The 27,518-nt window shown below is 36.2% G+C and overlaps 1 protein-coding gene across 1 annotated transcript in view; it reads left to right on the forward strand.

Annotated features, from left to right (window-relative positions):
- The window catches only part of SPATA48 (spermatogenesis associated 48), a 191,187-nt gene that overhangs the window by 116,117 nt on the left and 47,552 nt on the right, over window positions 1-27,518 (forward strand). Inside the window, exons 4-7 of the mRNA XM_007943934.1 lie at window positions 11,688-11,826; window positions 15,628-15,695; window positions 20,853-20,894; window positions 21,969-22,076. Of these exons, the coding sequence (XP_007942125.1) occupies window positions 11,688-11,826; window positions 15,628-15,695; window positions 20,853-20,894; window positions 21,969-22,076 (357 nt within the window). The remainder of the gene's footprint in view (window positions 1-11,687; window positions 11,827-15,627; window positions 15,696-20,852; window positions 20,895-21,968; window positions 22,077-27,518) is intronic.

The following is a 27,518-nucleotide window of genomic DNA, read 5'->3' on the forward strand; positions in this document are numbered from 1 at the left end:
ATATCAATCTTTATGTGTTCCATTTCCTTTTTGACAACTTCCAATTTTCCTAGATTCATACTTCGTACATTCCATGTTCCGATGATTAATGGATGTCTGCAGCTGTTTCTCCTCAATTTGAGTGATGCCATATCAGCAAATGGAGGTCGTGAAAGCTTTACCTTATGCATATGAGTAAGGCTGGGTTTACTCTGATGATGCAACTCCTTCCCAGTCCTATTTTGAGAGCCTTCTAACCTAACTGGACTATTCATAAAGTTGTGTGGTAATGTATCTAACAGTGTTTCTTGGCTATTCATAAGGTTTTCCCTGGCCAATTCTTTCAGAAGTGGACAGCCTCTTCCTTCTTCTTAGTCTGTCTCAGTCTGTAAACTGGGCTGATACCTGTGCTCCATGTGCATCCCGCTGGGTTTGAAACACCAGTGGCTCGGCCTCAAAACTCACATCAACACGTCACCATGGTAGGACAACCTGACAGACAAGTTTTTCTCCCTGTTGGAAACCTCTCCTACCAACCTTACCTGGGTCCCTGTGGCTGACTCCTCCTCTATCCCAGTTCCTGGGCCTTTTAATCCCCTTTCTCCTGCTCTCCCGCCCTGCTGCTTTGGGCATGCCTGAGTTCCCTCTCCTCACCTGGATCCCTGCAGCTGACTGCTCCTCTGTCCTGGTTCCAGGGCCTTTTAATACCCTTTCTCCCACTCTCCCACCCTGCTTCTTTGGGCATGCCTGGGTCCCTCTCCTTACCTGGATCCCTGAAGGTGACTGCCAAAAGTAGTATAGTATTACAGAAAAGAATAGCAGAGAACGTGTGAAGGAAAAAATTCATGTACTCATTCAGCAAATGTTTATTTAGTCAGTTTTGGACATGTTTAACATAAACATGTACATGGTAGGTCAAGTAGGCATTGGGATAGATGGATCTGAAATTCTGAGAGAAATTTGAGGTAGAGAAATAGATCTGAGCATTACAATTTATAGATGGGTATTTAAAGCCATAGAACAGGATGAAGCAGGATAAAGTATAATTAAACATGTAAAGATGACTAAGTTCTAGAACCCTATATTAATAAGGAAAAAAGATAAACCAACAAAGGAGACTGAAAAAGAGTAACCAATGAGGTATGAGCAAAAATGAAGAGCTTCTTGAACTTGGAAGGCAAATTAACAAAGTGTTTCAGAGAGGAAGGAGTGAAGAACTGTTTTAAATTATGGAAATAGGTCAAGTAAGATGAGGCCTGAGAATTAATTATTGATACTGATCATTGGATTTAGAATTCAGGAGAGTGCTTAAAATGGAAGCCAAAATGCATGGCACAGAGAAATGTGTGATTAGAAAGAGAAAAGAAAGAGAAAGCACCACATAAAGAAATAGCAATATATGTGTACTGCAAAACATGCCATACTTGCTTGCTGTCATTATTTTCTTTCATTTACTGGATGCTACAGGCATGCTTTACATTTCAAATTCATTTCTTCATTCAAATTGAAAGTATACTTACACCTAGAGTTTCACAAAATATACATGTATTACCCCAGTAAGTTTATGCAAATAAAAGGAATATATTGTTGTCATTGCTGTTGTTATGTGCCTTCGAGTCATCTCTGACTCTTAGCAACCTTATGCACAACAGGAGGAAACACTGTCTCGTCCTGTGCCAGCCTCATGATTCCTACTATACCTGAGCTCATTGTTGTGGCAACCGTGCCAATCCATCTTGTTGAGGGCCTTCCCCTCTTTCGTTGACCCTCCATTTTACCAAGCATGACATCTTTCTCCAGAGAATGGTCCTTTCTGAAAAAATGACCAAAGATGGTGGGATGAAGTCTGGCCATTCTCACTTCCAGGGAGTATTCTGGCTGCACTTCTTCCAGCACAGATTTGTTGGTTCTTTTAACAGCCCCTGATACTTTCAGCATTCTTTGCCAACACCACAACTCAAAAGCATCAACTCTTCTTTGGTCTTCCTCATTCATTGTCCAGCTCTCACATGCATATGAGGAGATTGAAAATACCATGCCTTGGGTTAGGTGCATCTTAGTCTTCAAGAAGATATCTGCTCTCTAGTGCTTGAAAGAAAGAGATCTTTTGTAATAAATTTATTTGCCCAATTCAATATGTCTTTTGATGTTTTGACTGCTGCTACCATTGGCATTGATTGTACAACCAAGTAGTATGAAGTCTTTAGCAACTTCAAACTTTTCTCCATTTATCTTGATACTGCTTCTTGGTCCAGTTGTGAGGATTTTTCTTTTCTTCATATTAAGGTGCAATCCATACTGCAGACTGTAGTCTTTAATCTTCATCAGTAAGTAATCCAAATCATCCTCACTTTCAGCAAGCAAAGTTGTATTGTTGCATATCTCAGGTTATTAATGAGCCTTCTTCCAATCCTGATGCCAAGTTCTTCTTTATATAGTCCACCTTCTTGGATTATTTCCTCAGCATACAGATTGAATAAGTACAGTGAAAGGATACAACCCTGATGCACTCCCTTCCTGATTTTAAACCATGCAGTATGCCCTTGTTCTTTTTGAACCACAGCCTCCTGGTCTATGCACAGGTTCCTCATGAGTACAATTAAGTGTTCCTGAATTCCCATTCTTCTCAATGTTATCCACAATTTGTTATAATCCACACAATCAAATGCTTTTACATAGTCAATAAAACACAAGTAAACATCTTTCTGGTATTCTTTGTTTTGAGCCAAGATCCATCTGACATCAGCAATAATATCCCTCATTCCATGTCCTCTCCTGAATTCAGCTTGCATTTCTAGAAGTTCTCTGTCAATATACTGCTGCAACCATTTTTTAATTATCTTCAGTAAGATTTTACTTGCATGTGATATTAATGATATTATTCGATAATTTCCACATTATGTGGTATCACCTTTCTTTGGAATGGGTACAAATATAGTAGATATATTCCAGTCAGTTGGCCAGGTAGCTGTCTTCCAAATCTCTTGGCATAACCAAGGGAGTGTCTCCAGTGCAGCATCCTTTTGTTGAAACATCTCAATGGATATTCCATCAATTCCTGGAACCTTGTTTTTTGCTAATTCCTTGAGTGCAGCTTCAACTTCTTCCTTCAATACCATTGGTGCTTGATCATATGTCAACTCCTGAAATGGATGAACATCAGCCAGTTCTTTTTGGTATAATGACTCTGTGTATTCCATCCATCTTCTTTTAATGTTTCCTGCATCATTCAACATATTCCCCAGGGAATCTTTCAATGTTGCAATTCAAGGCTTAATTTTTTTCTTCCGTTCTTTCTGCTTGAGAAATGCCGAGCATGTTCTTCCCTTTTGGTTTTCTAACTCCAGGTCTTTGCATATTTTTATTATACTAAATGGCTTTGTCTTCTCAAGCTGCTCTTTGGAATCTTCTGTTCAGCTGTTTTATCCTGTCGATTCTTCCATTTGCTTTAGCTACTCTCCGTTCAAGGGCAAGTTTCAGAGGATCTTCTGACATAGGTTTTGATCTTTTCTTCCTTTCCTGTCTTTTCAATGACCTTTGAACAACATGGATGATGTTCTTGATGTCATCCACAATTCCTCTGGTTTTCAGTTATTGGTATTCAATGCATCAAATCTATTCTTTAGATGACTTCTAAACTCCGGAAGCATATAATGAAGGTCATATTTTGGCTCTCATGGACTTCTTTTAATTGTCTTCAGCTTCAACTTGAACTTGCATATGAGCAGTTGATGGTCTGTTCCACAATCAGCTCCTGCCCTTGTTTTAGCTGAAGATATTGAGCTTCTCCATCACCTCTTGCCACAGATGTAGTCAATCTGATTCCTCTGTACACCATTTGGTGAAGTCCACGTGCATAGACAGCATTTGTGTTGTTGAAAAGGTATTTGCAATGAATAAATCATTGATCTTGCAAAATGCTATCATGCAATCTCCAGCAGCATTTCTATCACCAAGGCCAAATTTTCGAACTACTAATAATTCTTCGTTTCCAACTTTTGCATTCTAATCACTAGTGATAATTAACACATCTTGATTGCACCTTTGGTCAATTTCAGACTCCAGAAGTTGATAAAAATGTTCGGTTTCCTCATCTTTGGCTTTGATGGTTGGTGTGTAAATTTGAATAATAGTACTATTAACTGGTGTTCCTCGAGTGTATGGATATTATCCTATCACTGACAGCACTGTATTTCAAGACAGATCTTGAAACATCCTTCCATTTGTCATTCCCTGCATAGTAGATCATATGATTATCTGATTCAAAATGGCCACAACAGGTCCATTTCAGCTCACTAATGCCTAAGCATTCAATTTCATTTCCAATAACTTCCAATTTTCATAGATTCATACTTCATACATGACATGTTCCAATTATTAATGGATCTTAAAAGCTGTTTCTCTCATTTTGAATTGTGCCACATCAGCAAATGGAATTTCCAAAAGCTTTACACTATCCACATCATTAAAGCCAGATCTATACTGAGGAGGCAGCTCTTCTTCTTTTTTTAAACTTTTTTTATTTTTATTGTGATTTGGGTGAATGTTTACAGAGTAAATTCACTTTCCATACAGCAGTTCATGTACACTTTGCCTCAAAACATCGACTGCAATTTTCTACAATGCAACAGCTCCCCTCTCACTTCCTCCCCATAGTTACCTGTTCCCTGTGTTTCCCCCTCCACATGCACTCCTGTCCCCAGAGCTGTCTTCCTGTACATACACAATCCTTCTATTCTCTCTAAGGCATGCATCTACCTAATGTAAATTTTGAGCACATATGCCTGTCTTTTTTTGTTGGAAGCCACAGTAGTGGGTTCAGTTCCAGCCATGAAGGGCAGCTAGGGGCCGTAGTATCAGTGGTTCCACCAGGCTCCATCAGACGAGCAAACCTGTTTTGTTTGTTTGTTTGGTTTTATGATTTTGAGTTTTATTCCACATTCTTGCTCCACTCTATCCTCGATCTCCTACATAGATCCCCTTCTGAGTGGTTGACAGTGGTAACTGGACACCATCTAGTTCTTCTGGTCTCATAGTCATATAGGCTGAGGATTATCTAGTGTACCAGTCATTTGGAATAATTGTTTCTGTGTGTCTGGTTTTCTTCATTCTTCTTTGCTCTAGACAAGGAGAGACCCATCGTTGCATCTAGATGGCTGCTTGCAAGCTTTTAAGATCCCAGTTGCTACTCGCCAAAGTAGAATGTGGAACAATGACAATTAAGCTTGATGTCCTCTGCAAGTATGGTCTCGAGCCCACAGGTCTAACTACTCGCTTCCTCTGGGTGGCTGACTGTGGCCAAGAAGTGACTATAACCTTGTCCGTTGTCAGCTCTACCATATAGTTGGGAATTCTTACAGAACACACAAATACACTTTTAGAAACATTGCCTGCCAATCCTATACCTAGGCATGGGCGCACTCCCCTCTGCACAGACATATCTAATAGTTCAGCCTGTCCACCCATCTCTGCCTATAGATCAATGTTTGCCTTCACTGACAATGTAGTACTCTATGTGCAAAAGGTTTCATTTTTGTTGTCTGTACCTCTCATGCACCTTTCTATGTCTTCCTCTTCCTCAATGCCACTGTGTTATTATGTTGAGGAATTTCCCTTCTGTTCCTATTTTGCTAAGAGTTTTGATCAGGAATGGGTGTTGCATTTTATCAAATGCCTTTTCTGCATCAATTGGTATGATCATTTGCTTCTTTTCCTTTGTTTTATTTATGTGGTGGATGATGTTGATTGTTTTTCTGATGTTGAACCATTCTTGCATACCTGATATGAACCCCACTTGGTCATAATGAATTACTTTCTAGATAGGTTGTTGGTGTCTATTGGCTAGGATTTTGTAAAAGATTTTTGCATCTTAATGAGAGATTTTGGTCCGTAGTTTTTCTTTTGAGTGATGTCTTTGCCTGGTTTTGCTATCAAGGTTATGCTTGCATCATAAAATGAATTAGGGAGGATTTCATCCTTTTCTATGTTTTTGAATAGTTTGAGTAGGATTGTTGTCATTTCTTCTCTAAATATTTGGTAGAATTCCCTGGTGAAACCGTCTGGGCCAGGACGTTTTTTAGTTGGTAATTTTTTTATGACCTGTTCAATTTCTTTTTTTGTTATGGATCTGTTCAACTTTTCCACATCAGTCTATGTTAGTTTAGGTAAGTAATATGTTTCTACAAATCTGCCCATTTCTTCCAGGTTTTCAAATTTGTTGGAGTACAGTTCTTCATAGTATCCTGAATTCATCCCCTTTATTTCGATTGGTTCTGTTGTAAAGTCATGCAATTTGTTACTTATTCATGGTATTTGTATTCTCTCCTTCTTTTCCTTTGTTAAATTCGCCAGTGGTTTGTCAATTTTATTAATCTTTTCAAAAGACCAACTTCTACTCTTGTTGATTTTTTTCTATTGTATTTCTATTTTCTGTTTTGTTGGTTTCTGCTTGAATCTTTATTTTTCCTTTCTTCTGGTGACTGTGGACTTTTCTCGCTGTTCTTTTTCTAATTGTTAGAGATGCTGGTTTAAAGTATTGATTTTGGCTCTTTCTTCTTTTTGCATGTGTGCATTTATTGCTATAAATTGGCCTCTGATCACTGTTTTTGCTGTGGTATGTTGTATTTGTCTTCTTATTTGATTTAAGGAATTTTTGAATTTCAATTTTTATTTCTTCTCTTACCCAGTCTTTCTTAAGGAGGGTGTTGTTCAGTTTCCATGTGTTTGCTCTTTTCCCTTTGATCTTTCTATTGTTGATTTCTAATTTGATAGCATTGTGATCTGCGAAGATGCATTGCAGTATAACAGTGTTTTAAGATTTATTAAGGCTTGCTTTATGGCCTAACATATGACCTGTCATGGAGAATGTTCCATGCACATTTGAAAAGAATGTCTGTTGTACTGTTGTTGGGTAAAGAGCTCTGTAGATGTCTGTACGGTCAAGTCTGTGGATTGTATTGTTTAGTTCTTCTGTGTCTTTGTTGTGTTTATTTACAGTTGTCCAATCTTTGATTGAAAATGGTGTATTAAAGTCTCCTACTATGACTGTGGAGTCATCTATTTGTCTTTTCAATTCTGTTAAAGTCTGATTTATGTGTTTTGGGTCTCTTTCATTGGGTCCATAGATATTCAGTATGGCTATATCTTCTTGTTCAATTGATCCTTTAATCATTGTATAATGCCCTTCCTTTGTCTCTTAGGGTGGTTTTTCTCTTAAAGTCAATTTTACCAGATATTAATATTGCCACCCCATCTCTTGTCTGGTTGCCACTTGCTTGATACAACTTTTCCAACGTTTGATTTTTAGTCTTTTTTTGTCTTTGTCTCTAAGGTGTGTCTCTTATAGAAAGCATATTGACGAATTATGTTTTCTTATCCAGTCTGAAACTCTCTGTCTCTTGAGTGATGCATTTAATCCATTGACATTCAGTATAATTAACAACAAGTATGAATTTGTTGCTGTAATTTTATGTGTTTTTTTGTGGTGTTGCTGATTTCTTTGTTCCATATAATTTTCTGTGCTGAAATCATTTTGTTTATGAATCATGTTAGCATTTCTTTTGTTGCTGTTGTTTTAGCATTTGCTAAATATTTGTGCTTGTCCTCATTTTTATTGTGATGTGAAGATTTATCATCTTTTTTTTTTTTTGAGGTTACTCTGTGATTTATAATTTTTCCCAGAGAAAATTATAATAGAATAGTCCATTCTATCTTGCAACTCTCTTGACTTCCTCATGATTTAGAAGTTCTGTAACTACACTAGTTATTCCTTCTCTTTGGTGTGTAGTTATCCTCATTTGCCTATTGATGTCTCTAGTTCCCTGTTTCCAATGTTGTAAACTTGTTTTACATTGGATACTTCCATACCTGTGTTGGTTTATAGGTTATGTCATCGTGTGTATTAATGGGTGGTTATTTTTCACTATTACTGGTTTTCTGTTCAAAGTACTCCCTTTAGTATCTCTTGTAAGGTTGGTCTTGTTTTAACAAATTCCCTTACTTTCTGCTTATCATGAAATATTCTAATTTCACCATCATATTTGAGGGACAATTTTGCTGGGTATATAATTGCTGGTTGGAAATTTTTTCTTTTTCTGGGTTTTATATTTATCATCCCATTGCCTTCTCATTTGCATGGTTTCTGCCAAGAAATCAGAACTTAGTCTTATTGGTTGCCCTTTAGGTAACCTTTTGTTTTCCCCATGATGCTTTTCAGGATTCTTCCTTTGTGTTTAGTTTTGGTGAGTTTGATGATGACAAGTCTTGCTGATTTTCTTTTGGAGTCTATTTCTTTGGGGTTCATTGGACTACCAGAATGTATATATTTTCATCTTTCATCACATCAGGGAAGTTTTCTTCCAACAAATCTTGGACAATTATCACAGTGGTTTTCTTTTTCTCTCCCTCTTCTGGAATTCTGATTATGTGTAGGTTATTACTTTTGATGATAGCCCACATGGGCCTTAGACTTTCTTCATTTATTTTGATATTTTTTCTTATTGATCCCATTCCAAAGAAGTACTCAGGTATTTGTCTTCAATCTCACTAATTCTGTCTTGCATTGATTTGATTCTACTACTTTGTCCTTCAATGTGTTATCTATTTCTGAAAATTTAGTATTAATCTTCTGGATTTCTATCTGCAGATTTTGTATCATTTTTAGTTTTTTATTTATTTTGTCATTTTGTTCTTGTATTTTCTTCCAAAATTGTTCTAGGGTTTTGTCTGTTTTCTTTAGTTGTGTCAGTGTTTTCCTTGATCTATTTCTCAATCCATTGAAGGTGCCTAAATGTAATTTTTTTGAATTCCTTATCAGGGAGTTCAAATGCTCCTTCTTCCCTCAGGGATGTGTCCTGTGTCTATATCCTCCTCCCTTTTTTCTACTGCTTTATCTTGTTTCTTTGTGTGGACTGCGATGGTCTGTTGTTTCTGAGACATTGTGTGTTGTGTTTAATTGGTGATTTATGCTTGAGTAATTAGCCAAAGATTTTCATTTTCTTTCTTTCTTTTTTTGTATGTATCTGAATAAGCAGGATACTGTGTTCCTCTATGGGCTTGTTAGCAGAACTCATATGCACTCACCACCTGTCTCCTGGTGGCTGTTATAGAGAATGAGAGTGGCTGTGCAGATCTCTGTTAACTGCTTGTGAAGAGCAGTTAAGGGTGAGGCATGCTGTTATTGCTGGTCATGTATCATTGGTCAGTTGGTGCAGAAGGAAGTGGTGGATGTCACTCAGTAAGGTGCAGAAGGTAAAGGCATGGTTGTGTTGTACAGGTACTGTTGCTGTCTCCCACTCAGTTAGACAAAACAACAATCGAAAAACCATCAAAATTAAAATCAAGAGGACAAAAAACACACAACGCATAAACACACAGGAACAATCACTAAAAAGAGAAAAAAGAAGAAGAAGAGGCAATCAATGAGAGAACATATTTAAAGAAATACTTTAAGAAGCTAAAAGAAACATGCATAGAAAAGTGGGGGGAATAAGAAAAAGAAAAAAAAACTTGCAATATCTGGTGTGGGGGGAATAAGAGAAAAGAGATAAGAGTAGGAGAATAATGAAGAAAAAAAGTGGGAAAATGCAAAAAGAAATACAAGGAATGGGGAGAACCACAAGAAAGAAAGAAAGAGGTGGGAACTAGGAATAGGGAAGAGAGGAAACACTGAAAACTAGAACCTGGTATGGTAGTTGAGTTTGTGTATCAACTTGGCTGGGCCTGGTTGAGTGGCTGGGCAGCTGGATGTAGTATTCTGCATGATGATACTGGTAATCAACTCCATGGTGGAATCTACTGTGAGCAGCTGAGTAGCTGCCTTCGGGAATGTGGTCTGCTTCCTGTATATAAGCAGAAGCCTTGGGGAATAGTCTGTAGCTTATGGCATGCTTGGACCCTGCATGTAGCCATGTTGCTGTTCAGCTGCCTGCCATGCTCTGCCAACCATGGGACTTACAATGAACTTAAATTAATGGCCTACCATGTGGTTTGGTAACATCGGAACTGTGCCTTTTTATTTGTCGACCTTAGGCTTCTTAGCCTCAGAAGCCAGTAGCTGTGTGAGTGAAGAGACACCTCTAGCTTCAGTGTGCTGGAAGCAAGAGACAGAGCTGAAGCCCAAGGTCAAGGGGCTTTCACCTAACCCATAGAGCCTGGCACTTTGAACTTGGACTTAAAGCCTCCAAACTGTGATAGAATAAACTCCTGTTTGTTCAAGCCATCCCATTTGTGGTATATTCTTGTCAGAGTGGTACTAGGTAACCAGAACAGCCGGGTATAAAATTCTTGTTTGGAAGTTGTTTTCTTTCAGGGTTTTATATATACCACCCCATTTTCTTCTTCCCTGCATGGTTTCTGCCAAGAAATCCAAGTTTATTCTTATTGGTTTCCCCTTTTAGGTAACTTTTCGTTTCCTGTATGCTTTCAGTATTCTTTCTTTGTCTTTGGTTTTGGTGAGTTTGATGATGATATGTCTTGGTGATTTTCTTTTGGAGTCTATCCTGTTTGGGATTCATTGGACTTCTTGAATGGATATATTCTCATCTTTCATCATACCAGGGAAATTCTCTTCCAACAAATCTTCGACAGTTCTCTCTGTGGTTTTATTTGTCTCTTCCTGTTCTGGAATTCCAATTACACATAGGTTATTCCTTTTGATGGTATCCCACATGAACCTTAAGCTTTCTTCATTTTATTTTGACCTTTTTTCTTATTGTTCCCTTTCCAAAGAAGTAATGAGGTTTTTGCCTTCAATCTCCCTAATTCTGTCTTCCATTATTGATTCAATTCTACTCTTTTGCCCATTCAATGATTTATCTATTTCTGAAAATTTAGTATTAATCTTCTGGATTTCTGTCTGCAGATTTTGTATCATTTCTCATTTTTCATTCATTTTGTCATTTTGTTCTTATATTGACTTTTGTAATTGTTGTAGGGTTTTCTCTGTGTTTTCCTCAATTTTGTCAGTTTTCCTTGATCTGTCTCTCAAATTGTTGAAGGTACCTAAATATGATTCATTTGAAATCCTTATCAGGGATTTCCAATGCTGTGTCTTCCTGAGGGATATGTTTTGGATCTGTATCCTGGTCCCTTGTTTCTTCTGCTTTATCTTGCTTCTTTGTGTGGATTGTGATGCTTTCTTATCTCTGCAGCATCTTGATGTTTTTGTGTTAATGTTTAATTGGTAATTATATGCTGGAGTGACTTGCCCACAATTTTAATTTTCTTTGTATATATCTACATAAGCAGGGTATGGTGCTGTGCTCCTCTATTTGCTTGTTGGTGGCACTTATACACTTACCTCCTGTATCCTTTTCCATTGTCTGCCTCCTGTATGTCCTTGCTGTCCTTGGCAAATTGAGCCTGTTTTTAGGTCCCTGGAATCCAAATCCATCTGCTACTATTTTTTGTCTCATTTTACACTTCAACTGTGTTGGTCATGCCCAGCCAAGATAATCTCCTTATTGATCAACTCAAAATCACCTGAGTATGAATATTAATTGTATGTGCAAAATCTCTTTTTTATATAACATAACATAATCATGTGAGTGATCTTGCATCATATTCACAGTCCTACCCACTCTTAAATGAAGATGAGAATCTTGGGAACCTTGTAGAATTCTACCTACCATCTATATGGTATTGTTATGAATCATATCAAGTGAATACATACTTTTTAAATAAAATGTTCTTGTTTGATAATATCATAGAGCTTATGAAGATGTTCCTTGGGACAAGATGCTACCACCAAAACTTGATCCAAAAGAAACAACAGTGGAAAAAGGTAGTGATCTCATCTCACAATATTCTACACTGAAGCGATATGAAAGATTGCCAGCGATAACGCAGGTTAGCGAACATTGCTGATTAACAGCTTATTATTTCTGTTACTGAACTGAACTCCAAAACTATTTAGTCACAGCAATGCTTATTTTATTGTTGAGAATTACTGAAAGAACCAAATACACATACACATGATGTTGTTAGGTGACATTAGGTATATTCCAACTCATAGTGACCCTGCGTACAACAGAATGAAATGCTGCCTGAGCCTGCACCATCTTCACAATCCTTGCTATGCTTGAGCCCATCATTGCAACCACTGTATCAATCCATCTCCTTGAGGATTTTGTGCATTTTCTCTGACCCTACACTTTATCAAGCCTGATATCCTTCTCCAGGGTATGGTCTCATCGAGTAACATGACCAAAGTAGGTGAAATGAAGTCTGGCCATTCTCACTTCTAAGGAGCATTCCAGATACATTTCTTCCAGGATCAATTTGTTCTTCTGGAGGTCCATGGTATTTTCAGTATTCTTCATCAACACCACAATTCAAAGGCATCAACTCTTCTTTGGTGTTCCTTATTCATTGTCCAGCTTTCAAATCCATATGAGTTGATTGAAAATACCATGGCTTGGGTTAGGTGACCTTAGTCTTCAAAGTGACATCTTTGCTCTTCAACACATTAAAGAGGTCTTTTACAACAGATTTGCCCAGTGCAATACCATATCTGGTATCTTGACTACTACTTCAGTGGGTGTTGAATATGGATCCAAATAAAATGAAATCTTTGACAACTTCAATCTTTTTTTCCATTTCTCATGATGTTGGTTATTGGTCCAGTTGCGAGAATTTTTGTTTTATTTTTGTTGAGGTGTAATCCATATTGAAGACTGTAGTTTTTGATCTTCATTAGCAAGTGCTTTAAGTTATCTTCAATTTCAGCAAGCAAGTTTGAGTCTTCCTCCAATACCAGTGCCTCATTCTTCTTCATCTAGTCAGGATTTTTGGATTATTTGCTCAGCATACAGAATGAATAAGTATGGTGAAAGGATACAACCCTGACACACACCCTTCCTAATTTTAAACCATGCAGTATACCATTGTTCTGTTTAAACAACTGCCTCTTGGTCTATGTACAGGTTCCTCATGAGCACAATTAAATGTTTTGGAATTCCAATTCTTTTCAATGTTATCCATAATTTGTTATGATTCACACAATTGAATGCCTTTGCATAGTCAGTAAACACAGGTAGACATTTTTCTGGTATTCTTTGCTTTCAGCTAAGATCCATTTAATATCAGCAATCATATCCATCATTCCACATCTTCTTCTGAATCCAGCTTGCATTTCTGGATGTCCTCTGTCAATATACTGTTGCAACCATTTTTGAATTATCATCAGCAAGATTTTACGTGCATGTGATATTAATGATATGGTTTGATAATGTCTGCATTCTGTGGGATCACCTTTCTTTGGAATGGGTACAAATATGAATCTCTTCCAGTCAGTTGGCAGAATCTCTTGGCAGAGCTGAATGAGTGCCTCCAGGAAAGCATCCATTTGTTGAAACAGCTCCATAGGTATTCTGTCAATTCCTGGAGCCTTGTTTTTCACAAATTCCTTTGACTTCTTCCTTCAATACCATTGGTTCTTGATCATATGCCACCTACTGAAAAGGATGAACATTGACCAATTCTTTTTGGTACAGGGACTCTGTGTATTCCTTCCATCTTCTTTTGATACTTTCTGCATTGTTCAATATTTGACTGCTAACCAGAAGCCTGGCGGTTCAAACCCACCAGTCCCCCCTCAGAAGGAAGGTTGGGCAATCTACTTCCATAGTGATACCACCTTGGAAACCCAAAGAGGAGTCTCAGTAAGTCAGATCGACTCCACAGCAGTGTGTTGCATTTTCCATTGCATCTTTCAATATTGCTATTTGAGGCTTGAATGTTTTCTTATGTATTTTTAGCTTGAGAAATGCTGAGTGTATTCTTCCCTTTTGTTTTTCTAATTCCACATCTTTGCATATTTCATTATAATACTTTACTTTGTCTTCTCTAGCTGCCCTTTGATATCTTGTGTTCAGCTGTATTATTTCAATATTTCTTCCTTTTGCCACTCTCTGTTCAAGAACAATTTTAGAGTCTCTTCTGATACATGTACACGTATATGTCTATAATCATAAAATTCATTGATGATTGCATATTATTTAATATTACTAATATTGAAAAATTTTATTCACTATTAAAAGTCTGCCTCTCTCCCAAAAGTAATTTGAGAAGCTTATCATTATACACACAGAGGTAATGACTTCATTTATTTATAAAATTGAATCATAAAATGAGTAAATAATGATGAGAACGGGCAGAGATGATTCTGCCAGAAAATCTGTATTCTATTCTCATAAAAATAGTTCCTGAAATTGAATCTAGGATTTAGCTCTGTACTTTTCAAGGCAGAATGGGAAATCCATATGTCATACAACTTTTATTATCTAACAAAATGAAGCATACCAAGTGGTCAGTAGATATGGCTGTTCTTTTCATCTCTGAGCATCTAGAAGAATTCTAGATTATTCTGGATTATTATATCAACACTGTAGCCAACATTATTTTTCTAAAGCTAAGTCTGTTTTTCTTATTCCATTTATTAAAATCCATCATTAGAAAAAAAATAAAATTAAGGTCATATTCTTGGTACACTCATACCCAAATTTCCATTATTGGCTCATAATTCCTCAGCCTCTTTCCTCTCACTTTCTTTCTTTTGCTCTTTCATGCTGCTATCCAAACATCACCCCCTACAATATATTCAATCTTATCTCTGCTGAACTCTCAAATCAAGTGTGCCATGTGTTTTCTTCAGTTGACATCTTTTGCAAATGGTGGTCCACTGCTTGCATGACTCTCTGTATCCTTCATTATCTTCAGGTTTGATCTTAGACCCCATTTGTGAACAGCCAACACTGAATTAAATGTCCCTGCTATAAGCTTACAAAGCACCTTCTGTTTCTGTTGATTCCCTCATCTTTTTGTGCCATATATACGCATTAAAAAATCTGGATAAGTCCTTTAATTACTTTTCATAATGAAGTTTTTGGATATATAAAATGCAAAGTATTAAAAAGGAAACCAATTATAGTGAAATACAATTGTAAACTAGACCCTTAATGGGAACATAGGCCCCAAGTAAAGGAAGTCACATTACCTTATACAATCTCTTCAGTTCTAAAATGAAAAATGTTAACAAGAGAAGAAAAACAGATTTAATGCAAAGACTTCAGCCCAAGATTTTCACATAGAAATTAAAATAAATTAAAGGAAAAAAAAGTATGCATGGTTCCTTGTAACTATTTTTTAAAAATCTCTAAACTATTTCAAATTATTTTTATATCTTGTGAAAACTTATAATTCCATTAAAAATCTAAAACTTGATTTTATATTCCATGGTGTCAAATTATGTTAGTATCCAAAGTCACTGTCTAGGTAACATGAGGTTCAAAACTTAGGATCTGAGCTGACCTGGAAAGAAAAGAATGGCCTGGGGTTGTAGAGTGTTGGCCAATGTGGATCTACTGATAGAAACTAAAACCAGACCTTTCACATGGGCGTCCATATGAAGGAACTGGATAATGAGCCAGACTCTATCTATGAGATGACACACTGAAATCGAGGCTCTGAGAGCAGAGCAGAGAGCAGCAATGGCTCTAGAGCCAAACTCGGAATTTCTAGAGATACTTGTATGAGCAGGGACTTGGCTGTTGTGCAGAGATGGCTGCTTAAGGTGCTAATGTTTATACATTGTAACTTACAATGATGTATTCATTCAATATCTGACATTGGTTTTGGTGATGATTTTAGATGGTTGGTGGACTCTGGGACAGATTTCAAGCAAGATCGTTCTTGGCACCAGTCAAACCAATTACCTTGTAAGTTTTATCTCTAATGTTCTCATTATTAGATTTTTTACTATCATTTATAATTAAGAATCTGATGCTATAATCCATAGGTTAAAGAGATGGAGTGGGAGGATGCATATCTTTTGTTGGAAAGAATTCCAGAAATCCTGAGGCTCCAATCATTATGACTTGAAAAATAGCCCAAATCCCATTTTTATGCCGTGCAGCCTGCTTTCTTTCATTTCCTCTTGATCCTTTTTAAAATTACTGCATTAAGTATACCACAAACATTTTAAAGTGTGGACTCCTTTAAAAATAATTTTATATGAAAAAGTACAAAAACAAAACAAAACTCACTGCCTTCGAGTGGATTCCAACTCATAGTGACCTCCTTTGGGTTTCCCAGGCGGTAAATCTTTACGGAAGTAGATTGCCCAGTCTTCCTTCCACAGACCAGCTTGGAGTTTTGAACTGCAAACCTTCTGTTTAGCAATCAAATGCCTTAGACACTACGCCACCAGAGCTCCTTATGAAAAATTATAGTGTTGCAATAATTAATGAAGTTCATATAAAAGGAATTCTAATAGCTATTTTTATCAAGTTTTGTATCATATAATTTTGTATCATACAGTTATTTTATAGGCTAGAAACTATAGGCTTACTACTAATATTGCCATATATGTAATTTTGTGTGTTTAATCTAAAAAACTTGTTTTTGCCTTTGAAAATGTCACAATTTTCTCTCTACTTTTATTCTGACCATAACCCACAATCCAGTTCATAATAAAAGTTTTTATTTTTTTTAATTTACCTTTGAATATTTCATATATACAAAAATATATGAATAATAATATGATATAATTTCAAAATAGTATGTTACCAACACCATGGATGCCCACGTATACTTTTCTCTATGCATATCTGCCTTCCTCAGGGATCATCATTACTGTTCTGGATTTGATGTTTAATATAGCTGTGCATTTCTTTAACACTTTAAAATATTGTTGTTGTTGTTGTTTGCCGTCAAGTCGGCCCCGACTCATAGCGACCCCTCCTCGGGTTTCCGAGGCAGTATCACTACGGAAGTAGGATTGCCCAACCTTCCTTCCGAGGAGTGGCTGGTGGGTTTGAACCGCCAGCCTTCTGGTTAGCAGTCAAGTGCCTTAGGCACTATGCTACCAGAGCTCCTCTTTAAAATATATCATATTGTTTATCAATATATGTACTATGTTCATGTTTATAAACTTGATGTAGCTGATATAATGCATATACAATTTAATATTTTTTATTCAGTATTGTGTTTGCAAGATTCATATAGTTTGATATCGGTATCTCTAGGTATTCATGATATCTGTATCTCTAGGTATAGTTTGGATTTACCAAAATTTATGCACCAATTTTTATAATTTATCATTTCTTCTGATTTTTCTCGCAATTGAAAGCAGTGCTCCCATAGCTCCATATATGCAAATGTGAAACTATTTCAGGGTTTTGTATATACATGCTATGTCTGGAATTGCTGGGTCAATAGGTATGCATTTCTTTATATTCTAAATATTGCCATATTCTTCTCCAAATGAGTTGTAACAATGGACTCTCCCATCAGCAAATAATTGAATTCCTCTCACTTCACACTATCATTTGGTAATGCTCAAATTCCATCATTTGGAATGCTCAAAAAAAATTGTCAACCTGATGAGTGTGAAACTGTACTTCATTGTTATTTTAACTTACCTGTACCAGATTGCTAATGAGCATTTTTTTAAGTTGATTGTTTTTTTGGATTTTCACTTCTATAACTTGACTGCTTATATATTTTGCCCCTTTTGCTGTTGTGTTGCCTTTTACTTATTGATTATAGGTAATTTTATATTTAATATTCTGGATAAAGATCCTTTATTGTTAATATGCATCAAAGTCTCTCTAATCAGTGTGTCTTCTACTTTTATGGTGTTTTCTTAAACTGAAAATTTTAATGTTAAAGTAGTTGAATTTATTAGCGTCTTGCTTCAAGGTTTATGCTTTTTGTGAAGTTTTAAAGAAATATGTCCTTGCCCTGAAGTAATAAAGATATTCTCACTTTTTCTTTCTAAGAGGTTTATAGTTTTTCTTTTCATATTTATCCTTTTAAACCAGTTGAAATTGATTTCGCTTGAGGTATAATTGAGGGATCCAGTCCATTCACATGAATAATTAATTGTTAGAGCCCATTTTGAGAAAGGCAGAGATTTTTAGCCTGTTAGTTGCCAATGGCGAGTTACATCAACATTTTATAAAAATTAAATAAAATAGAAAATATCAGAATGAATCACATGGAACTTTATATAGAATTGTATATATTTTGACAAATTTTGTAATCAATTATGAAGAATACAGTGAGTTACAGACTGCAAAAAAAAGCCAAACACAGGTTGTCCAAGAAGAATTTATTCCATCTTTTGCTGATTGGAGTCTCTTCTGATTTTCTGGTTTTATCATGGTCAGTTTGATCATCACCTCGATTGGTAGGGTTAATGTTAAACATTTCATTTGATTATTATATAATCACATCTAGTTTCAAAGCAAAGTGTAGGAGGCTTTGGCCTAGAGTTAGCAAAATTAATGAGAATTTTTTTTACTAAATTCCAGTAATTAAAAAACATTATCAAAGATAACATTTTTTAAATATTTGACAATTGTACCACCTCAATGAAACCAATATAAATGACCCTTAAAATAAATTGTCTTGTTAGAAGAAAAAGAGGAATGAAATGGAAAAATACAAAGTCCTGATCAAGTTTGACTACTGGTTGTGAAAATGCAAATAGTAACAATACTGAGAAAAACATTGAGTCTTGTCTGTAAGCTTACATTTTATTGGGCCATATTCTAAAAATAATGGGTATGATTTTTTATACAGTTTATTTAAAATATGGCTTTTGCAAAAGTGTAAAACATCCCAATATAACTAATAGATCCCAATATATAAACTGAATGTTAGTCATTTAAATAAAATATTAAAATAAAAAATTATAAGATCCTTATAAACATATCAAGCTGAATTGTTAATAATCCCATTCAAATATTTTTAAATGAATACAGATGTAACTTTATTGGTACTAATCCTTAGTATTACAGAAATTTTCATAAGGAAACTGTATTAACATCTTTTTATTTATGTACGTGTGGTTGAATAGAAAATAGTTTACACAGATGTTAATTTTAAAAAATTCCAGTTTATATAGATCCACTGCGTGTTTTTGTTTTTGGTGAAAAAGCAGTTGATAAATTAAAAGTAATATCTCTTTGTAAGTATTGCCACATCTATAACTCCAGAGGGTACAATTCATCTTGGAACATTCCTCTATGAGTATGTTCCTCCTAGGAGTTCACACAAAAATCTGTATGTGAATATTTATAGAAGCTTTATTCATTATCATCAAGTTCCTGGGTTATGAAAGTAATTTTCACTCAATTACTAACATAAAAGTTGATGCATTACACTCACCCAGTGGCACCATGGAACAAAGGCCAGGCAATCTTCTTCTATAAAGATTATAGCCAGGAAAACCCAATAGGGTACTTCTGCTTTGTAGCACACAAGGTCCTCATGACTTGCTATCAACTCAATAACAACTTTTTTTTTTTTTTTTAATTCCTCATTGCCAAAACCTGGAAACCACCAAGATGTCCCTCACTAGGTGAATGGATAAACAAACTGTAGTCCATCCATGCAATGAAAAAGGAACAAATGTAACACAAAAAACATGGATGAATCTTAAATGCAGTTTTACAGATAAAATAAGCCAATCTTGAAAGGGGACATAATGTATGATTCTACTTATCTGACATTCTGGAAAAGGCAAAACTATAGGAATGAAAAATAGATCAGTGGTTGGCAGGATTTGGAGATAAGTGAGGGGTTACAAAGGACCTGTAAAAGGAATAGTTAGGGTGATGGAACTGTTCTATGTGATATGACTCCATATAACTATATACTGTATACTATATATTGCAAATAATAAAATTTACTGAATATAATGTAATTAAAGAGAGAGAAAAGAAAAATCTACCAGGATAGTGAAAGAATCTAGTATGATGAAGATTATGAAGAATGAATCTGTATTAAAAATAAATGGCATAACCATACCTAAGTGGGTTGGGGAAAGAGCTGAGCTGATCTATTTAAATTTGAGTAGAGTATTTGAACTAGATACTGTAAGGGTAAATATAAGAAGAACTGTATATAAACACTACAGTTGGCATATTTTCTTTCTCATAGAGACATGCTTGGTAATTTTGAAACTATTTACACATATATTAAAGTTGAACAAATTAGTAAATATTTTGTCAATAAGGGAAGCCAGGTTTCTTAGTCAAAGGAAGAAATTGCAATTAAGTAAGAGAAAGGCTAGAATGAACTGTGTGAATTACAGTAGGAGATATCCTGTAAATTTAGAGAGGGAGATTGATAAATAAATAAATAAATGTAGATATGTACATGGGATTTTGCACATATATATATTTTTTCCTAGTTCTGTCCATGTAGAGAGCCTAGAAGCAGTGAAAGACACTCCAATAGCCACAACAGGCCTAGTGCCCAGACCTAGTTTCTAATACCACTATCCAATAAAAAGAACCACAGTTCCTTGGAGTAATGGCTGGTTCTAGACCTAGAGCACCAAAATACAAGATGAATCTGGAGCATCTTATAGTGCCCAGAAATAACTGTGATATTGAGGAAGTTACTTTCTTTATGTGCCACAGCTACCTCATCTCTATAATGGAGATTAGAATGGATGGTCGGTCAGTAAGATCCATTTGAATGTTAAAATTCTTTGTCCAGGAAAATTAGAGGTCCAACTTTGCCAAATACTGCATTTCTCATCATTGAGGAAGAGTACATCAAAAGCAAGATGCCAGAGGAAGGGCTTTGAAAAAGAGCTAAATCATAAGTGAAAGTCAGCAGAGAGACATGTGTGTCAATAGTAATTTGGGGTCAAATTATTCTGTTTGTGATTTTCATCACTTAAAAATTACTTTAAATCATTCTTCTTCACAATTCCAAACTTTTGCAAATCAATTACTATGAGTTATATACTTTGTTATTATTTTAATTGTAATGTCTTTTTTAAAATATTGTGATTATTTGATGTTCATTAAGATAATATCGATAAACCAATTGTCCATATTTTCTCTTTTTCTAAGTGTGAGTCCAAGTTCTAGAAGTAAATATATTCCTCTCTATACGTAAGTAATGTTTTATAATGTTTTTTAAAATATTAGATTTACTTCTAAATTATACTTCCTTTCCATCCTTGATGCTTTAATTCAATTTTTAAAACAATGTGTGCTCCTACAGACTTCTAAAGTTCTCTTGGCACAGCACCTTCTAATATCAGGAATTTTATCAAAGGTTTGTTAAAAATTTTGATGAAAGAAAGGAGTGGTATTTTTCTGTTTTCCTAAATCGACTATTTTATAATATAAAATAACTTTATATTTTTATAATATAAAAAAATCCACTATTTGATGTTGTCAACCAGAAACACTGTTATACATGATGAAGAGAGTATGATGTGCTTACTAACACTGAAGTGAGGAGGAATGTACCATCTTATTTTTCTAACTTTAAATCAGACTTTCTATGGTAGAAAAACATTCATCCTTTTTGGACTTTCCCTTCTGCTTCAGATTAAAGAATAACCTTGGAACAAAGTAGATCCAAGAAAAACAGAGGGTTCTAGACGTTTAGTCTTCTAACCCATTATTAATGCCTTTTCAGTACAGTACAGTTGACAAGTGTTTCTGAGTAGCCCCAAAGTGCCCCTCGGATACTCTCTCCCTGACAGTCATAGACTCAGTTTCTAGGATCTCCTCTCATACTCCTGAAGCCACATAGCTTGTTGCCCAGACCCCCAATCCCCGGCCCAACCTTCCATTCCTATAGGGTTCTTAGTAGCTCTAACCAACAACTCTGGATCTCTGCCTTGCCCTGGGCTTCCTCTCAGTCTGCCTGGAGGGATATCTCTGAGCTAGCCAAACTGCCTATTTCTTCACTCAGTAGTTACTCTTACTTTGGTCCAAACTTGAGAGCATAAGATCTTAATAACTCTTACTCAAAGAAGAGATAATCACTATTTCTTTCTTTTGAAAAGACAAATTGTTCCATCATCTAGCCTCATTTAAGAGAGTGGTTTAGTTTTGGATTTTGAGATTTGATCTGTTTTTACAAAGGAGATTTCAAATTAAATTTGGAACATTGTTTATCTGTTTTTCTTAAAAGCAAACACGTCTTCTTCTCTTTCTCTTTTCACCCAACAGTGGTTATGTGGAGTCCACAAATGCTGATGATATTGACAATCCCTTCGGAGACCTGACATCTTTAACCAAGCCTCGGACCTCTAAACTCCTGTACACAGACGCAAGATGGTGAGTTAGATTCCTTAAAAATTGCCTTTATTTTCATAGGGATGAAGCAAGATGATTTATTTATTTTTTAATTTTTTATTGTGATTTGAGTGCAAATCTACAAAGCAGATTCATTTTACTTTCAACAGTTCATGCACATTTAGTTTCACGGCCCTGATTACAATCCCAACAAAAAAAGAAAGCTCTCCTCCCATCTCCTCCCTATGAGTACTCCTTCCCTATGTCCTTCTTATCCATGGATTTCTATCTCTCCAGCTTTTCCTCTATGCAAATGCTGCCCTTCTGATATCTCATGGTTGATTGATCTAAGGGGTGCATCTCTCTAGGGTGTTGTTGTTATTTGCCGTCGAGTCGGCCCTGACTCATAGCGACCCCTCCTTGGGTTTCCGAGGCAGTATCACTACGGAAGTAGGATTGCCCAACCTTCCTTCCGAGGAGTGGCTGGTGGGTTTGAACCGCCAGCCTTCTGGTTAGCAGTCAAGTGCGTTAGGCACTATGCTACCAGAGCTCCTTGAGTGCATCTTCCTGGTGTAGGTGTTCTGCTTATAGGTCTTTCTACTGTTTGGCAGAGACCTAATCCATGGAAATGAGTCCAGGTCCAAAGGATAACCCAGGATCATAGTCTCAGGGGTTCTACCAATCTCTATCCAACCATTACTTCTGGTCATTTTTGTGTTTTTGAATTTTATTCCACATTTTTCCTCCCACTCTATCCTGGATCTCCAATTTTGACCCCTTTCCCAGTGGTAGGCATTGGTAGTTGGGCACTGTCTAGTTTATCTTGTTTCAGAGTCATGAAGGCTGAGGTTCCCCTTGTCCACCAGTCCGTTGGAGTAATTGCCATATGACTTTGATTTTCTTTACTCTCCTTTGCTCCACACAAGGGGATACCAATAGTTGCATCTTAGATGGCTGATCAAAAGTTTTTTAAGACTCCTGTCACTACTCACCAAAGTAGAATATAGAACAAGATTTTTATTTACTATGTTGTGCCAACTGAGCTTGATATCCCCTAATCCCATGATTCCAAGCCTGCAGGCCTGGAGACTCACTCCCTCAAGGTGCTTAGTCATCATGCAGAAGCTACTACAACCTTGCCTTCTGTTACTTCTGTAATGTATATGGATAAATTTTGTAGCACAAATACACGTGTAAGGATATCATCAGACAAATCTATCTATGGTCATGGGTATATTCCTGTTCACCTACCCACACCTGATCTTCTCACCTGTCTATGTATTTACCCATACACTAGTGTTTGTTGTTACTGGTAATGTAGTATTGTGTATGTAATTGTATTTCCCTCAGTTGTCTATATCTTTTGTGCATGTTTCTGTGTCCTCATTTTCCTGTTGTTACTGTGCTGGTCACATGATATATAAAAATATACCTTTTGTTATATTGCCTTTTCCTTCACCCAAATCAAAACATGACTCTTAACTAATCATCAAATTTCCCTCTCCCTCCCTCCCATCCCTGGTAACCAAAAAAGATGGTAAACATACATTCCTGCATAAACCTTTCCTTGACTTTTTATAATAATGGACTCATATAATATTCATCCTACTGTGATTGACTTATTTCACTCAGCATAATGTCCTCCAAATTTTTCCAGGTGATTTGTGGATTCTTCATTATTCTTTAATGTTGCATAATATTCCATTGTATGAATGTACCATAGTTTGGTTATCCATTCATCTGTTGATGGGCACTTAGGTTGTTTCCATCTCTTTGCTGTAGTGAATTGCGCTGCAATGAACATGGGTGTACATATGATCATGTCCTGGATCTCACTTTTTTAGGATATATTCCTAGTAGTGGAATTGCTGGGTCAAATGCTATTTCTATTTCTAATTTTTTTAAGGAAATTCCGTGTCATTTTCCATGGTGGCTGAACCATTTTATAGTCCCACCAGCAGTTAATGAGAGTTCTAATCTCTCCACATCCTGACCAGCATTTGTTATTTTCTGCCTTGTTGAGCTTTGCTTTTACTGCTGGGGTGAGATGATATCTCATTGTTTTGATTTGCATCTCTCTAATGACTAGTGATTGTGAGCATTTTCTCATGTGTTTGTTGGATGCCTGTATATCTTCTTTAGTAAAGTGAATTGACTTTATTTAAATGAAGTTATAAAAAATGGCCTGTTACCGAACATAAGAAGAAAGATTCCTGTTTTGAAAGAAGTACAGTTGTCACAAAGAAGATTACACTTTCAGAGAGTGACTTACCTAAGGGCCTTGGGCAAGTTACTTCACCTAGGTGACCTTGACTGAAACCTGTGGAAGAAAGTGTCACCAAGCAAGTGACAGTGAGGGGGACCAATAATGCTTGCAAAGTGCCTGAGATATGGCTGATCAATAACTGATAGTTGTTAAAAGTGGTGAATCTTAGCATTTTTTAAAAAAACAAGATATATGGACTTCTGGTAAGATGGTGGAATACTTAGAAAAGCTACACAAACCCTTTGCAACAAAGAAAAAAGAAACCGGTTGACAGAGATACAGAAGATAACCCTGGAGCCCTAAGCTTTGAAAGGAAGTATACAGAAGTGGATTAGGCACTAACTAGTGAAAGAATCTGAATGAAAACAGGACCTAAGAATAGGCTCCACTTGCCAAGGACAGCAGAGACATATGGGGGGCTGACAACAGGAAAGGAGACAGGTAGGAAGTGTATAAGGGCTGCTAACTAGCATCTACAGGAATACAGTATCCTGCTTACATAGATAACATTTGAACAAAACAAAGAAAATAAAAATCTTGGGCAAATTGCTTCAACATACAATCACCAATTAAATATAAACACAAAAATGCTACAAAGTCTCAGAGACAAACACAACATCACAGTCCACATAGAGAAGCAAGAAAAAGCAAGAGAAACAAGGGACCAGGATACAGACCCAGAACACATCCCTGAGGAAGATGCAGCATTGGAACTCCCTGATAAGGAATTCAGAAGAATTATATTTAGGTACCTTCAATGGATTGAGAGACAGATCAACTAAAACACTGACAAAATTGAGGAAAACACAGACAAAAATCTAGAACAATTTCAAAAGACAATATAAGAAAAAATGACAAAATAAATGACAATGAGAAATGATACAAAATCTACAGATAAAAATCCAGAAGAATAATACTAAATTCTCAGAAATAGATAATTCATCGAACAAGCAAAGGAGTAGAATTGAATCAATGGAAGACAACTTAGTGAGATTGAAGACAAATACCTCAATACTTCTTTGGAAAGAGGTCAATCAGAGAAAAGATCAAAACAAAATGAAGAAAACCTAAAGTTCATTTGGGTTGTCATCAAAAGGAAAAACCCATGTGTAATCAGAATTCCAGAACAGGAAGAGCTAAATAAAACCACAGAGAAAATTGTTGAAGATTTGTTGGAACAGAATTTCCCTGGTATGATGAAAGATGAGAGTATATCCATTCAAGAAGTCCAAAAACCCCAAACAGGATAGACCCCAGGAGAAAATCACCAAGACAGATCATCATCAAACTCACCAAAACCAAAGACAAGGAATACTGAACTGGCACAGGAATAACGAAAAGTTACCTATAAGGGGTAACAAATAAGACTAAGCTTGGATTTCTCTGCAGAAGCCATACAACCAAGAAGACAATAGAATGTTATATATAAAACCCTGAATGAAAAAGAATTACCAACCAAGAATTATATATGCAGTGAAATTTTCCTTCAAATATGATGGTGAAATTAGGGCATTTCCAGATAAGCAGAAATTAAAGGAATTTTTTCAAATCAGACCAACCTTACAAAAGAAAGTAAAGGGAGTCCTTTGGACAGAGAACCAACAACAGCAAACAACAATCGACCATTAACACACATGATGACATAACCCAGAAACCAACTCAGTTATGGAAGTATCCAAAGTAAATAAGCCTACAAGATTGTAAACAGGGAACCAGAGACATCAATTGACAAATGAGGATAACTACAAACCCAAAAGAGGGAAAAAGGTGTGTCGTTACAGAACTTCTAAATGGTAGGGAAGTCAAGACAACCACAAGGTAAAATGGACTGTTCTAAACTTGGGAAGAAAATTATAAATCACAGGGTAGCCTCAAAGAGAAATGATAAACCTTCACATCAAAATAAAAAAGAGGGCAAGCACAAATATTTAGCAATTATTAAAACAATAGCAACAAAGCAAATGATAATATGATTCATAAGCAAAACAAGCTCGGCACAGAAAATTATATGGAACAAAGAAATCAATAACACCATGAAAAAGCACATAACAGAATAACAGCAACAAATCCATAATTGTTGATAATTACATTGAATGTCAAGAGATTAAATGCACCACTCAAGAAACGAAGAGTTGGAGGAATTCCAGCAAGATGGTGGAATACACAGCCAAACTACACAGATCCTCTTCAACAAAGAAAGGGGGAACTAATTAGTACAGATATAGAAGATAATCCTGGAGCCCTTTGCTTTGGAAGGAAGGATGCAGAACTGGACTAAACTCCAACATGTAGAAGAACCTGCATGAAAATACTAAAAACGGAGACACGGAGCTGTGGTCTGTCAGTGATTTGGATGGCACAGACAACTTGGATATTGCCAAGTGGTTTTAGGATCTGAGATTTAACCTAAAAATTGACCCTGCTATCCAGGGGCTGCATGGAGGACTCCACTGGTATCTAGTGAATAAAAGAGGAAGCAGCAAAAAGGGGAATGGGCTGAGCTGTGGCGTTCTGGATGTCAGGAGGGCACAGCCATTTTGAATGTTTACAAGTGGTCCAATCATTTTGGATATTTAAAGCAACAGCGTTCTCTCAGATTACAGGGACCTAAGAATAGGCTCCCTTGCCAGGGACCACAAGGACATTCCAGACACCAACAATTGGAAAGGTGTGATATTCCCCTTGTTAGACTTATACCCCACACCCTCTTGGTGAATGGAAGTGAAACCATCCCTCACTGCTACCCACCTTCTGGGGTGGCAAGAGTTACATCCTAGTCTGTTGCTCTGTCCTACTCTGCCCAGATTTCTCCCTCCCCGCCCCCATGTTTTTCTTAAGAATGTTTCTTTTGTCTGTTTTAAAATTATTATTATTATTCTTTTCCTGTCCTTTTATTGTTATTCTTTCTTATACTCTTACCAGGTTCCAGTTTTCAGCTTTTTCTCTATTCCCTGTTCCTGGTTCCCTTTTTTTTTTTCTTTCTCATGGTTCTCTCCATTACTTGTTTTTCTTTTTGCGTTTTTCCCATTTTTTTTCCTTCATTATTCTCTTACTCTACCTCTTTTCTCTTATTAACCTCTCCATAGATAGTTTTTTTTTTTTTTTTCCTGTTTTCTCTTTTTGGTGATTGTTCCTGTGTGTTTATGCAATGTAGATTTTGTCCACTTACTTTTACTTTGTTTTTATTATTATTATTGTGATTTGGGTGAAGATTTACA

This window comes from Orycteropus afer, unplaced genomic scaffold (genome assembly GCF_000298275.1).
Source record: "Orycteropus afer afer isolate SDZICR_OR568_19922 unplaced genomic scaffold, OryAfe1.0 scaffold00115, whole genome shotgun sequence".
Taxonomy (NCBI): Eukaryota; Metazoa; Chordata; class Mammalia; order Tubulidentata; family Orycteropodidae; genus Orycteropus; species Orycteropus afer.